The 16,101-nt window shown below is 42.4% G+C and overlaps 1 protein-coding gene across 1 annotated transcript in view; it reads right to left on the bottom strand.

Annotated features, from left to right (window-relative positions):
* The window catches only part of DNAH14 (dynein axonemal heavy chain 14), a 387,990-nt gene that overhangs the window by 11,134 nt on the left and 360,755 nt on the right, over positions 1-16,101 (bottom strand). Inside the window, exons 75-79 of the mRNA XM_030887822.2 lie at positions 14,558-14,785; positions 6,975-7,172; positions 5,014-5,213; positions 2,286-2,446; positions 743-939 (exon numbers count right to left, since the gene is read on the bottom strand). Of these exons, the coding sequence (XP_030743682.1) occupies positions 743-939; positions 2,286-2,446; positions 5,014-5,213; positions 6,975-7,172; positions 14,558-14,785 (984 nt within the window). The remainder of the gene's footprint in view (positions 1-742; positions 940-2,285; positions 2,447-5,013; positions 5,214-6,974; positions 7,173-14,557; positions 14,786-16,101) is intronic.

Genomic DNA, 16,101 nt, shown 5'->3' with positions numbered 1-16,101 from the left:
CACCCAGGTAAACCCCTGATGCAGATGGCCTTTCCTTGGGCTAGTCAGGGTGGTGGAGGAAAACCCCCTTTGCAAGGCCCTCTGTCTGAGGCTGACACCATTCACATCCTTGGTCAATGGTCAGAGGGTAATGACTCTTTTGAATAAAGCCTCTTCTTTCCAACTTGAGATTTGTGTGTTTCTATTCAAGTTGTTTCAGCTTTATGTTATTAAAATCCCACTGCATTGAGTTGATTCCAACTCCTAGCGATCCTATAGGCAGAGTAGATCTGCTCCATAAGCTTCCCAGGCTGGGGATATTTATAGAAGCAGAGGGTCTCCCAATCCTTAATTCACCATGTCACCAGGCTTGCTTTAGTTTTAGAAAAAAAATATATATATGATAAATTGAGGGAAATTTTCCGGTTTCCCTCTCGGAGGTTGTATTAATGTATACTACTCACTGCCATCAAGCCGATGCCAACTCATGGTGACCCTATACGACAGGGTAGAACTGCCCCTGCGCGTTTCCGCCACTGTAACACTTCATGGGAGGGAGCAGAAAGGCCTGACTTCCCCCACACCTAAAGGAAGTCAGTACCTGCAGGTTTTAATGGTCACCCGGTATTCTAAGAGCTCATCATGTGGATGTGATGTATAGTTTACTATCTCCTTGAACTTGGATATTTATTTCATTCAAGCAAACAAGTAAGATGATTGTTTAAAAATAACTGATAATTGATAAAAAACGATAATTGCTTACCTGCCACAATGTCGGCACCCTTGTTTTAAGGAAAGAGTCATAGGTACCCTCCAGTTCTTGCGTGAGGATAATCTCTCCTTTTATAGCAAGACGCAGACTTTTCAAAGAGTCATGTATGACAGATAATAATGTATCAAATCGTCCAATTTCTTGTATCAAAAAGGTTAGCAAGACACAATGGATAAGGGGATCATGGTCTAGATTTAAAAAATGAAAAAAGAGACATAAATACAATTACAATTATTCCACAGTTATTCCTCCACCAAAGGAGGGTTATAAGGAGTGATACAAGCTTGGGAAGTTAAAGGCATTTTATGTGTCTAGATGAGGGGTGGGCCATCATTTTCCGTGAAAGGTTAGATAGTGAATCTTTGGGGCTTCGTGACCCACAGGGTCTGTCACCCCCACTCGAGTCTGCCTTTGCAGTGTGAATGTGCCCACTGCCCACGGCCATCAAGCCCACCCAGACTCGTTCAGAGTGACCCTTTAGCACAGAGGAGAACTGCCCTTTGGGTTTCTGGCATCTTTTTAGGAGCAGACAGCCTCACTCCCACAGGGCAAATGGTGGGTTTGAACCACTGACCTTGGGGTTAGTAGTTCAACATGTAGCCCAATAGACGACAAGGTCTCCTTGAGACCATCAATGAATGGTGCTGGCCATAATTCAATTCAGCTTTATTTATGTGTGTTTGACTTTGAATTTCATATAATTATCATGTGTCACAAAATATGATTCTTTTTTTGATCTCTTTCAACCATTTTAACAAATGTAGAAATCATTTTAGTTTGCAGACTGTACAAAAACCAGTGGTGGACTCAGTTTGGCCCACAACCCCTGGCTTACCAACCCTTAGTCTAATCTTATAAATAACGCTATTTTGCTATACTGTGGCTCACCATTTAGCTCTAAAGTGAAGCTTTCAAAAAGGATTCAAAATTGAGGTTGAAAATTTAACTATAGGTTGAAAATGATGATAGTACAGCTAGCCAGCCTCTCAGTGCTGAGCATAGAACCAATGCTGGGCAACCAGGCTTCTCCTCGCTCTCCTGGCTCTGCCCTCAGTCCCCGTACTACTGATCCATTGAAACCTTACTGCCCCCAATGCTGCTCCCAGAAGGCAAAGAGGCAGAACCCAAGGACTGGGCACTCCTTACAGTCTTCCATGCCCAGTCTCCTTCTGGTTTTCTAATTTCATTACTTATTTACTTTTGGTCTGGATAGCGTTCCTATCAGTCATCTTTTTCTCCCTCTGCTACCTTCTATCTTATTTTAGTCTTTAAAAAATTATTATTTAAAAAATAACTTTATTGGGGGCTCTTAAAGCTCTTATCACAATCCATCCATCCATCCATCCATCCATCCATCCACTGTGTCAAGCACATTTGTATGTATGTTTTCATCATCATTTTCAAAACATTTTCTTTCTACTTGAGATTTTACTGTGGCATTGTTGTCTGGTCATTAATCTACCTTTCCCCTCGCATTAAAGCCCCTCCCCGAGGAGGTAAAAGGGAGAGGTGGTAAACTCACGCCCACGCTCACCTTTGACATTTATCTTAAGAGACTCCCACACGGGGCTCGACATCATGCTTTTCAATGTGCTTATCGTTCCAGAACTGTCTTCTTTCTCTACAGTCAGTGGCAGCCGCTTCAGCATGTCAGATAGAATTTCCATGACCAAATTATCATTACTCTTTTCCCGACTGAAAAAGAAGGCAAAAGAACGACAGTAAGACCTGTCAAATTCAGGGGCTCCTTATCGTGTCCCGTCTGATAGGACATTGCTTCAGAGAACCATCATGGGGAAGACCTCGTAGAAACCATAGGATGGGTCTCCTTTTCCAGATGGGGAACAGTCTAGTACACTCTAGACAACGTAAGGAAGCCTAGCATCTCCTGATGGTTCCTTTCTTTGTATGATGTGCATCATGTGAAGCAGTGGTTCCTGACCTTCATGATGCCACCTTTTAATACAGTTCCTCATGGTGTAGTGACTCCCAGTCATAAAATGATTTTTTTAAAGAAATAATGTTATTAGGGGCTCATACAACTCTTATCACAATCCATACATATATCAATCGTGTGAAGCACATTTGTACATTCATGGCCCTCATCATTCTGAAAACATTTGCTCTTACTTAAGCCCCTGCTTATCAGCGCCTCATTTTTTCCCCTCCCTCCCGCTCCCCCCGCCCTCATGAGCCCTTGATAATTTATAAACTATTATTTTGTTATATCTTGCACTGTGCGGTGTCTCCTTTCACCCAAGGATCTACATATAACCTACTCCCTGGGGGAGGGACAACATAAAATCATTTCTGTTGCTACTTCATAACTGTAATTCTGCTACTGTTATGAATCGGAATGTAAATATCCGATATGCAGGACATAGTTTCATATTGATCATTAAAGCATAGTAATTAATCACAAAACAATACGTAATTATGTATTGTGAAATATTTATTTCTAATGACAAATAAATGAAATTTTGTCTTGAAGCGTGGTGTAGCATGGGTAACAGTCTTCCCACCGGGTAATCGTAAATGGGAAATGTGCTTTCCAATGGTTGTAGGCGACCCCTGTGAAAGGGTCATTTGACCCCCAACGGGGTCACGACCCATAGGTTGAGATGCCCTGATCTGAAGTATTGGTGTGATGGAAGTACCAGGGCGGGAATTAAAAAAAAAAAAAAAGGCGACCACCAGAGAGAACGTGGTCAGCCGACTGATGGTTGGCCAACTGCACCTCACGGTGCTCTGTTTCGCCACAGGGTCCCATTGGTCACGCGCCCATCCGCGTGCGTGCCATCCTGGGCAGCGGAGCTGTGGTGCGGTGCGGAGCGAAGCCTCGGCACAGGAAGGCCGGAGGTGTTCTTGAGAGCTTTTAAAAAAGTTAAGGGTTCTGGGGCCCAGGGCCGTGTGGGGACCTCCTCAGAGCAGTAGTGGATGAGCAGAAAATGAGGAATGATTTTCAATGAACGTGGCAGGCTTCACCCAGCCGAATCAAAGGCATCCTGTTAACCAAACCATCCAGCTGTTGTTCCGACTCCTAGCAGCTGCCAAGCCGACGCCCTTTGGGTCGCTCCAGCTGTGCGTTGGGTCCAGTGGTGCTACTTCTGAGCTGCTTTATAAATCACGTAAAACAAAATGTGTCTTTATTTTGTTGTCGCATTCTTTTGACTTTAACATAGGGTTATTCAGTAGAATGAACCCAAGGTAGTTTCAATTTATTTAAAAGATTAAACAAATCCAAATTAATCTTCCAAGGGCAAAGATTGGGTCAGAGCTGAGATAATCATAGCCTGGTCAAGGGACCAACGCGGCAACATGTGTATATAGTCTGGCCAATATTAGCACTATTGGATTACTCTTTAGAAATTCAGGGCCAGCAGAAAACTTAGTCTGCTATTTGGGGCTGAACTGTGGGATTGGCAGCTGGTGGCTCTTCTTTATGTGCACAACTTTCCTTGCATGCAGCAGAGAGACATTAACTCAGAGTTTAATGATCTCTACATCAGTAGGATAATGATGACATTCACAAACATGACCTAGTTTTACAGTGACAGGTTGAGGCGACCTGGGAATGTGGGTTATATGTGTAACATGATTTGTAGCTCCCAAGAGTCTGGGTGGGTAGACAGGCACCATTATCCCTATTTCTGAGTAAAGATAGTGATTTACAGTGACCTAGCAGGAGGTCCAATCTCCCCAATACAGGGCTATTTCTTCCTGACCACACTGTCCTCTGACTTCTGATGGCCATATTGGTCTGCCCTATAGCAGTAAATATGTCTTTTTCACATGGAAACAAACTCCATGGAAAAATACCACTCACCATGTATGACGCAATCCGGAACGCCACAAAGATTTACTGAGGACCTACAACATGCTTGGCGATTAGGTACTGACTCACCTACAGTTTATACACCTGTTTCTGTGTATTTAGAGAACTTGACTTCTCCATCATGTAGACTTGAGGTGGGGGTGGGCTTGGGGGATGGGGGACATCAGCCCTCGGGTGGTATAAGGTTTGAAAAACCCCCTCAAAACCAGCTAACATCACCCGCCTCACCAAAGGGAAGCCGTTCCACCCATTACATTGGGGTGAGTTAATCAAATGATTGGCCAGTATGGCATGAGAATGATGGCCCTTGGCAGATAAAAGGTTCTCCACCCCCATGTGACCTATACGGTTCCATACATTTTATATTGTAGCTCTTCATAGAAATGCTTAATTTTTGACAAATCATTTTTTCCTAGTGAGCCCTTACCTGATTGTGAGCCTGGTAGTGGTGGCTCTTGGCTGCATGTCAATGAGCGTTTCAATGAACTCCTGGCCCTGGGTCACCCTGTAGCTCCGTGTGGCCTCAGGGTGGATTCCTAAGATCTCAGGAGAATCGTCGTCAGGCAAGGACTGGATAAGGCCTATGCAGTCACTTATGTGTGCAGATTCCGGCAGAGGCTGATGGATCTGCAAATTTAACCACCTTGTTAGTGTTTGCTCGTGAGACATCTACTTTCAGTCATGCAGGAAGACGATATTTCCCTATGAATATAGAAGGGTCCTCCTATTGGTAGACAGTCTAGGTATCGTGGAAACAAGTTCTGCCAATAGCAACCACTGGGACCATTCTACAAAAAATGGAGTCACATGATATGCACATATAACTTTCTCACTGGGTGAAGAAAGAAAATAGAAGGGAAGGAAAAAGGAAAGAAGGAGTAATTTAACAATTGGTGTTACTCTGATCATCAGTTGCCTCAATGGACTATATCCACAGGCGACTGATGCAATGACTCTCAAGCATGTCATTTTACTTTGATAAGGAATGATCATCAGAATTACTGATTACAGACAAAGAAGTGTTAAGAAGTGGATAGTGGTGGCTTTCTTGATACCCCCAAAGAAAGACTGAAGATTAATACTACTAAGAGATGCCAAATAACAGAGCTAGAAACATTGATAGAAATAACAGCTTCCCCTGCAGAAGCAACTATTATAGGGGACAATAAGGGTTCCTGGGGCATGGGATGGGGGAGGGAGGGGATTAAGGAGAGCTGATATCAAGGAGTTCAAGAAGAAAATATAATAAAACTGTGGGGGACGGACAACAGAAAAGTGGGTCAAGGGAGATGTCAGACAGGGCAAGATATGACAAAATAATAATTTATAAATTATCTAGGGTTCATGAGGGAGGGGGGAATGGGGAGGGAGGGGAAAACTGAGGAACTGCTGCCAGGGGCTTAGGTGGAGAGCAAATGTTTTGAAAATGATGAGGGCAATGAATGTACAAATGTGCTTTACACAATTGATGTATGTATGGATTGTGATGAGAGTTGTATGAGCCCCTAATACAATGATTAAAAAGCAGGGAGGGGGGGCTTATATGAAGGAGTCCAAGAAGAAGGAAAATATATTAAAAGTGATTGTGGTAGCAATTGTACAATACTGCTCGATATGATGGAACTATGGACTATTATGATATCTGTAACAGCTGTCAATAAAATGTTTAAAAATTTTAAAAAGTGATTAAAGACATGAGGTCCTATATGATTGTATCTTTATGAAAGAAGCAGAGACAGGGAGACAGAGGAAGTATGTCCTTTCATGCGGTAGATGCAAGCCCAGGGGCTCCTAGAAGGATCGGAGTCTGGGGGAGAGGCATGGGACAATTTCTGCCTCAAAGCCTCAGAAGCAATCAAGGAGGGTCTTCCCCTCTTGGATCTCTAGGCTTCAGCGATAGTCTATTTCTGTTCTTATATGCCCCTGGGGTTTTGGCATTTTATGATAGCAGCCCAGAATGTGGTCTTTTTGGGTGCTTGAGCTAAGGGGCAAGCCTCCTGAACATGCCCCTTAGGTTGTACTAGCTTTATGTGCTCGACCCCCATGCGTCTCCGTTTCCTCATCTGACAGCTGGGAATAGCATCTATCTGATGTGGTTGTTATGATATGAGCCTTACGTGAGCAGCAGGTAAACTGACTAGCAGGGGATAGTTGATAAATGAATGTTAGTTTGCCTCGGGGCATACACTACGATTTTTATCATTCTTTTTACTTATGGCCTGGCAAAATGGTGTATTTAATCGAGTGGTAAATAAGTTACTTCAATAATCATGAAATTCCATATATGCCATGAACGTGAGCATTTATTTAAGTATAGATTTAAAATGCTGCAACACTATTTAGTTAAAAGTCCTCGGTGTACAGTCGTTTAAGAAGTTGTTTTCTTACCTCATCACCAGAGAAGCTGAAGCCATCGTCCAGCACTCTGGGATTACAAAATTCACAGAGAAGGGCCTTTAAGCCTTGCTTGTCCCAGTGATCAGTCACTCGGCCGCCATAGATCACTTCCCCAAGCAGGTACCGCAGACCTTGCCACGGAATGGTGGAATGTTCCCTCAGGAAATTTTGCAACATTTTGATGGCAACCTTGAGAAAATCCACTTGTCTTTATTATTTCAGTACATGTTTTCAGCTTACACTGACATTTTAACATAAATCCAACAATACTCAAAGAGATAGCAAGATGATGCCTAATATTAGGGCATTCATGAATTCTTTCTTATTGTTATTCAACAGAGTTATTATGGATATTATTATTTTTGAAAGATAAAGCAAGACATGGACTAAATTCAAAATGCAAGAAAGGCTAAACAAGGGGAGATGCATTTTCCTTGCCCTCTGCTCTCGTTATTAGATCAATTGCACGGAGGCAATCAGTTTTAGCATTTTCTGAGTAGCTTTACACAGATATCCTGTGGAAATATGTGCATATACCTCGATGTCCTTTTCCCCTTCCCCAGTTCTTTCTGTTTTCTCTCTTACCTTTCTTTCTGTTTTCCTTTCTTACACAAATAGTAGTTTCTTATACACACCCTCCTGAAATTTGACAATATACATCGCCTGTTCAATCTGTCCGTTGGTTGTACTGGTCTGTGGTGAAGAGTTCTCAGCACAACTCCCAGACTAAGTATCCCAAGAACAAAGGCCTGATGATCTAATTCTAAAAATTAGTCAGTAAAAACTGGATAATAACAGAACATTGTTCAATATAGTGCCGCAAAAGAAAGCCCTCAGGCTAGAGGTGCTCACCCAGTTCTGGGGAAGAGCTGCCTCCTTAAAGGAGAGCCGATGGAGTAAAGCCTCTGGGACCTTTGTTTGCTGATGGCGCGTGATTCAAAAGGAGAATAGTTGTAAACACCCACTTATAACCAGAACATAAAACGTACGAAATATGAATCAAGGGAAATTCGAAGTTGTCAAAACAAAATGGCATGTTTAAAGATCAATGTTCTATGCATTAGTGAGTGGAAATGGGAGAGTATTGGCCATTTTGAATCTGACAATCATTTTAGTCTCTCAAAATGGTAACAATAAGTCGAAGAGGAACAGTGTGGCCTTTGTCATCAACAACATTTCAAGCCCGAGCTCAAAGTACAATGCTGCCAGTGATCGGTTAATATTCCTATGACTGTAAGAAAGATAAGTTAATACAACTACATTCCAATATATGCTCCAACGACAAAAGCCAAAGATGAAGAAATCAAAGATATTTATGAACTGCTGCAGACTGACATTGACCAAATGTGTAATCAAGATGCACTGATAATTACTAGTGATTGGAAAATGAAGCAAAGCAGAGTCAGTCGTGAAAATAGAGCTTTGGTGGTAGCCACAATGCTAAAAAGAGCATGATAGAATTCTGCAAGTCCTTATTTATCAGAAATACTTTTACGACAACACAAATGATGACTATACATGTAGATCTTATCAAATGGTTTACACAAAAATTTCATTCATTGTGTCTGTGGAAAGAGACAATGAAGATCAATATTATTAGTCAAGTAAAAGCCAAGGGCGTGTAGAGCTAAGAGGGTGAACGAGCAAGATATTTCATGCCTTCACTCTGTAGCACAGACATGAGGAACCAAGTGGAACAGATAGAGGTGATTATCCCAGAACCCTGAACTTCAAGTCAAAGGATAAAGAAGTGGATCAAACGTTGCCTGGAAAGAGAAACTGCATGGCAGCAACAAAAGAGAAGCTATGAGGCGTAGAGGTGTCTTCCCAGTTGGCGTGGCACAGCCTGGCCACCTTGAGTCACGGAAAAGCAACTTCACAGAATGCCCAATAAGACAGAAATAGAGTGTAGACATATCTTCAGTGAAGCAAGGTGAGCAGACCATGAGCTGGATCTAAGGAAAGAAAGAGCAGAAAAGTGGGCCAGAACTCCAGAGACCCAGATGATCACAGAGCAGGTGACTGGGGATAGAAACACTCACAAGCAAGGACCTCTTCTTCATTTGAGTGGGAGATCCACGTGATGGGGAAGACCTGTGGGGTACCACAGACAGCCCCACCATGCATGGAGTTGATGCAGGAATTGGTTAACTGGCTGTACTCAAATGGGGATGCACCAGTGGCCACTCTAGTGAGTGGTGAGCAGAGAAATGCATGCTCTCTCATTACCCTGCATATCCTTCTGTTGACCAGAGGTGTGGCTCCCACCTCTATCCCCACCCACTGTCTTGTTATGTCCCCCCACTACTCCTTCCTCCCCCAGTGGTCCATCAGCCCCCACCTCTCCAGTGCTCTGCTCCCCCAGTGGCCTGAGAGATGGTCCTGTGGCTCAAGGATCACGTGCCTCCTGCTTCTGCCACCAGCATTGTGTGTTCTTGCAGGCTGCACACTCCATGTCTGCAGCACCTGTCAGGGGTTGTGTGATTCCTGAAGACAGGCTGCTTCGCTGCGCTTCCATGGCTCCCCACGCCCATGGTCCCTGCAGGTGACAGACAGTGCTTGATAGCACACTGTTTCTCTGTGTTTTCGCTTGTGTTGCTGCTGTTGTCTTCTCTTTTCCCTCTGTTTTCCTTCCTTCATCCTTCTTCTCCAACCTGTATTTTTTGCCCCATCAGGTGGAAGGGAGCAACTGTTTCCACATCGCTTAGCCACATTTGCTGTACCTGTAGCCCCGTCCACCTGCATCAGCACTGCTGGATGGGAAACAGTTGTGGCCAGCACCTGCCTAGTGCACTGTTGGCTGCTCTGGGGGACCAGCAAACAGAGACTCACATGCAAACCCCCACCCACTACCAAATGCACATGGGTACAAGTGCCGAGATCCCCAGGGCTACCAAATTAGCAACCACAGTAGCACCCCTTCTCCAACCTCAGGGTTCTATAAAAACCAAACCAAAACAAAAAGCAGGGTGACACAAAACAACATACAAAGAATAAATAAATACAATAACTTCAGTGTCTTGGCAGGAACAATGAACTTTAAATCACACACACACACTCACACACTCAGATGGCTTAAGCAAATGAATAAAACACAGTGCCAAAAAACCTTCCTGAGGAAGAAACTGGAATGAACTACCTGATAATTAAAAATGTATATACGTAGGCTCCTCAACAGATTGACAACGAGATCAAGGAACACAAAAGCAAAACCATGGAAGTCACAGACAAAATCAAGAAAAACGCAGATAAAACGATAGAATTCCAAAAAACAATACAAGATCAAATGAACAAAACGAGACAATTAGATACCATACAAAAACAACAACTAGAAATCCACATCAACACTAACATTTTTTTAATACTAAAATTTCAGAAATAGACAGAGCATCGTAAGGGCAAAGAATCTAATTGAATTCATGGAAGACAGAATCAAATCAATGAAATTAAAGTCAAATCCCTTGATGCCAGCCTATTAGAGGAACAATCAGGAAAAAGAAAGAAAATGAAAGAAAGCCTAAGAAACCCATGGGGCACCATCCAGAGGAACAATTACGATGCTGTGGAACTAGCCCAGAGCGAGCTCGGAGGGAGGACAAGTGGTGTCAGAACTGGTGAACAGGGTGCACAGAGGTGGCTGGTGGACCTCCGCCCACCTCCGGGAATCCGCAGCGGGTTGCTTCTGGTCATTTCCCCCCCTGAAGTTTGACAGGTTCTGGTGATGTGACTCCTACCAGTCCCATTTTATAAGATTGTTGTTCTTTGCCATTAAGTTGATTCTGATTGATGGTGATCTCAAGTGTGCAGATCAAAACCGCTTCGTTGGGTTTTCAGGACTGTGCAAGACTTTTTGAAAGCAGATCACACTTCATTTCCTAAGTGCCTTCAGGTAGGTTCGAACTGCCAACTGTTGGGCTACTAGTTGAGTGCTTAGCTGTCCATACCATTCAGAGACCATCTTTCTATATACTCAATTGCTTCCCCAAACATTAACACCAATCTAATCCCCCAAAACAAGACAGCCCGTTTCTCTGTATTTTTTGAGGAATGGGAAGGGACCTAAGGTTAATTTGAACAACTGTGTTAATGCAAGGTGGTAAATATATGTGTGTGTGTTTTCCATGACTCTTTTTGATTGTGATAAGATATACATAATGTAGTTATAATTATTCATTAAAATTTGAACAATTTATCCGTAAATTAGTTATTTATGAATTAAATATTTATGTATTTATTTTTAATACAATATTTTCTTAAGTTTATAAATACATTTATAAATTTATAAGTTTTCTTAAGTTTCTAAATTTATAAATTATAAATAAAAATTATTTATTGAAAACCATTTAAAGTGTACAGTTTGATGGCACTATGTCTACTCAAGATGTTGCGTAACCACTGCCACAGTTTAGCTCCAAAGTTTCACCTCACTCCCAAAACAGGTCCCATGCCCACTAAGTAGTCTAATTCTCCTCTGTCCCCAGCGCCTCTCCACTAATCTAATTTCTGCTTTCATAAATTTGTCTACTGTAGATATCGCATATACGTGGACTCATACAGTAGGCGAGCTTTTATGCCAGGCTGCTTTCACTTTGCATATTCTTCTCAGGATGCATGTTGGAGCATGCATCAGAACTATATTTCTTTCTCTGACTGACTGGTTGTCTGATGGGTAGTCCACATTTTGCCATTCACCTGTGTTTTTAAAACGATTTATTTGTGGTTTGAATGAACATTTCTTTGATTACCAAAGAGATTGAACAATTCTTCATAATCTTACTGCCATTTGTGTGTTTACTGTGAATTGCCTATCCATGTCCTTTGCTTATTGGGGTATTTTTTTCTTAAAAAAAATCATTTTAATGGGGGCTTGTACAACTCTTATGACAATGCATGTGTCAAGCGCATTTGTACATGTATTGCCATCATCATTTTCAAAACATTTTTTTAGTTGAGCCCTTGGTATCAGCTCCTTTTCCCTCTACCCCACCCTCCCTTCCTCATGAAACCTTGGAAATTTGTAATATTTTTTCCATGTCTTACTCTGACCGATGTCTCCCTTCACCAACTTTTCTGTTGTCCATCCCCCTGGGAGGGAGTTATATGTAGATCCTTGTGATCAGTTCCCCCTTTCTCCCCTCCACCTTCCCTTACCTTCCTGGTATTGCTACTCTCATTATTGGTCCTGAGGGGTTTATCTGTCCTGAATTCCCTGTGTTTCCAGCTCTTATCTGTACAAGTGTACATGCTCTGTTCTAACTGGATTTGTAAGATAGAACTGGGGTCATAATAATGAGGGGGAGAAAGCATTAAAGAACTAGAGGAAAGTTGTATGTTTCACTGGTACTATACTGCATCCTGACGGGCTCATCTCCTCTTCCTTGTGATCCCTCTGTGAGGGGATATCCAAATGTTTACAGATGGGCATTGGGTCTCCACTCTGCACTCCCCTTCACTCACATTGATATGATTTTTTTGTTCTGGGTCTCTGATGCCTGATACCTAATCCCTTTCCCACCTCATGATCACACAGGCTAGTGTATTTCTTCTATGTGGGCTTTGTTGCTTCTGAGCTAGAGAGCTGCTTGTTTATCTTCAAGCCTTTAAGACCCCAGATGCTATATCTTTTGATAGCCAGGCACCATCAGCTTTCTTTACCCCATTTGCTTATGCACTCATTCAGCAATTGGGTCAGAAAGGTGAACATCACAGAATTCCAGATTATTAGAACAAAGTGTTCTTGTGTTGAGGGAGTACTTGAGTAGAGGCCCAATGTCTGTCTGCTACCTTAATACTTAACCTATTAATATATGTACATAGATCTATTTCCCTATTGTTATATAGAAATATATTTACATATGTACATGCCTGTAGTTAGACCTCTATGGATGTCCTTTGCCTCCTAGTTCTTTCCTCTATTTCCTTTTACTTGTGGGGTATTTTTCTTTTTCTTAATTTGTAAGAACGTTTCTGATAATAAGTATGTTAACCATTTGTCTAATCTATAAGTATGGTAGGTATTTCCCTCAATATATTGCTTGCCTTTTGATTGAGCTGTGAGTTCAGTTGGGATAGAAATACATATTGAGTTCACATTTCTTGACATGTATGTTTAGTTAGGTGCAGAAGCACAGACTCTGGTACTCTGATAGGCAATCATCGAGAAAATGGAAAAGCCTAATGTGGTAGTCACCTAATCTGGTGTCAATTTAAGGATTAAGAGTGTAGGGGTGGAGCCTAGGCTGTCAATCTGGAGATAGCCAATGAGACTTCTGTGGGCCTGGCCTTCTCCTGAGAATTCTGGGAAGTCTGGTACTTCCTCCTTGGAGGTGGAAGACACCTCTCTGCTGCTCCCTGGGAGACACTGCAGAGGACAAGCCACATGGATGTAACCAGACCTCAGAAGCCGGAGAAGCCACAGAGAGACCCCTGCCAGCACTGAGATGCTTACAATGCCACTGGACCTAAAGAGTTTCTACCTACTGGCTTGTGATTGTCCTGCATTTGGCTTCATTGTATATGTGTTCTGTGAGTCTGAAGAGGACTTTATAGATTGATATCGGACATATGGGCTAATATTGGACTTATGGCCTTGAACTGGACTGGGCTGGGAGGTTTGCTCGATGTTCAATTGCTCTTGTATATAAACCTCTTTCCTATCCATGGATTTGTTTCTCTAGTCTACCCAGACTGACACACCTGGAAAGGACATATAGAAAACAGAGATGGCTATGGAGCTAGGATCTTTTCAGACAATGCAGGGACCGTGACAGGATCAAGATGTTCCTCAAAAGCCCTTGTTGTTTCTGCTTTGATGTATTATAAATAGGTAATTAAAGTAAGTAATTAGATGTTCTGTTCTGGGGGCACACTTAGGAAGATTAACCTTGGAAAATGTAGCAGTTGTTCCCATTGTAGGTAAGGAGCCCTGTGGTCTAAGTGTTGGGCTGCTAATGGGAAGGCTGTCAGTTCAAACCCACCAGCTGCCAAGGGAGAAAGGTGAGGCTGTTCCTGTGAAGATGTACAGTCTTGGAAACCCTCTATAGTGTCGCAGCTGCGTCAGATCAACTTGTTGGCAGTGGTAGACCACAGCAGCTACCACAGTAGACCTATTAGCAATAAAGACAATACCTAGAACAATGTTCTAGTAGAGGGTTTTAAATAAAGAATGCTAAAGAAGGAATATTAAGTTGATTTTATACTACCAGCTCTTCCCACAATGGGTCCATGTAATCTCTCATTTTAAATGAAAAAGTAATAATGGCAAAACTTTTATAGTGATTCATACATATCAGGCAATGTTCTAAGGGCTTTATCTAGCTTAATTAGTTTGTCTCTGAGATCCAGAGAGGTTAATTAGCTTGCCTACCAGATTCATTACCTATATACCTATATACCTATAAGTATATAAGTATATAAGAACTTTTTGGTTCCAGGACACCTGGCTTCAATGTCTATGCCCAACCTCTTATTGTCTTGTTTCAGTCCCTGTTCATACCACACGCCCAAACACTTAGGATTTGTGCATGCCCTTAAGTCTCTCAGCTTATACATGTTACTGATTTGTTGTTACTTACTTCCAAATCTGAAGAGCTAAATTCATAAGGAAGATTCCAGCCCAATATTCCGTAATTTTTTCTTTCATTGATCACAGCATTGAAAAAACATAGGCTGAATAAGATCTTTTTCCACCATGGTCCAAAGTCAGGATTTTCAAATATCTCTTCTGTTACCTCTCCACTCCCACTGTGTCCAAACGTCTGAAGTAAATTGCTCTTCAATCCCTGGGGGTATTCCACGGCAACCTGTAAAGCAGATGTGAGTCAAACAGCACGTGAGGACTCAATGTGGGGTAGAAATGGTACGCGAACTAGCTAAGACTGTAACTGCTTTCAAAATTCAGAGGCAGATAAAAATCTCTGTTATTGGGCTACTACATACTCTGGAAATTCAATACCCCAAATCAAGACTATTAAAGATACAATCTTTTTTCCCCAAAGGGGGAAAAATCTTTGTTATTGTTCTCTCCATTTGACAATGTCTGCAAAAGGATTGTGCTGGGATTTTTCTTTATTCCAATTCGCACTTTAAAATGAGAGCATAACTAAGTCAAAGCAACCCGGTTCCGTCACCCATGGCGGAGAGGCTGTTACACTGTGGTGGCTTGCACGTTGCTATGGTGGACCTGTTTCAATGGAGCGTTCAGACTGTAACAAGGAAGACAGACCTGATGATCTACTTCCAAAAATCAGCCAACGGAAACCTTCTGGATTACACCGTGTCTGGCTCGCTTGCTTTGGACCCATTATCAGGAGCGATCTGTCACTGGAAAGGACGTTATGTTGGGTGGAGTCAAGGGCCAGCAAGGGTGAGGGAGACTCTCGCTGAGTAGGGGTGCCGCTATGGCCACACCACTGGAACCTGCTGGTGATTGGGAGGACGATGGAGGGTTGGGAAGTTGCTTTCTATCGTACAGGAGATTCCCAACAGTTGGGATTAGTTTGAGAGTTCTGGAATGGCACTGGTGTGGAAAGCTTGACAACCAAGAGTTATTGAACATAGGGAATATCTCTTAAGCCAAACAGCCCTCCTACTAGGGTTCCAGTAATTCTTCTCGGATACATTTCAATTGATCAAACATGACCAGGAATGCTATCCTCTCCTCACCATCAATCTTAGATCCCTTACTATTCCCTTGTCCCTTAACTCAGTGCTCCCCTTCCCCGACCTTTTCCTCCACTGATGGTGCCTGGCTATTAAACTATATAGTGTCTGGGGCCTTAAAGGCTTGAAGTTAAACAAGAGGCCATCTAGCAGAGAAGCAAAAAAGTCTACTTGGAAGAAGCACACCAGCCTGTATAATCATGAGGTGTCAATGGGAATAGGTATCAGAAGTTCAAAAGCAAGCAATCAAATTGACATGAAGGAGTATAGACTAAGTGGAGACCCTAAACCACCCGTGTTAGACTGGGTACTGTAGAGAAACAAATCCAAGAAACTCATGTATAAGAGAGTTTTAGATAAATGTTAAGTGCGCATCAAGAAAACATCCCAACCCAGTGCTGCCCAAGCCCACAAGTCCAACATTAACCCATTAACCCATATGTCCAACACCAATCCA

This window comes from Echinops telfairi, unplaced genomic scaffold, assembly GCF_000313985.2.
Source record: "Echinops telfairi isolate 266 unplaced genomic scaffold, ASM31398v2 ScPeMD7_7424;HRSCAF=8462, whole genome shotgun sequence".
Classification (NCBI taxonomy): domain Eukaryota; kingdom Metazoa; phylum Chordata; class Mammalia; order Afrosoricida; family Tenrecidae; genus Echinops; species Echinops telfairi.
The sequence above is the reverse complement of the archived record's forward strand: the minus strand, read 5'-3'. Positions and strand labels throughout refer to the sequence as shown.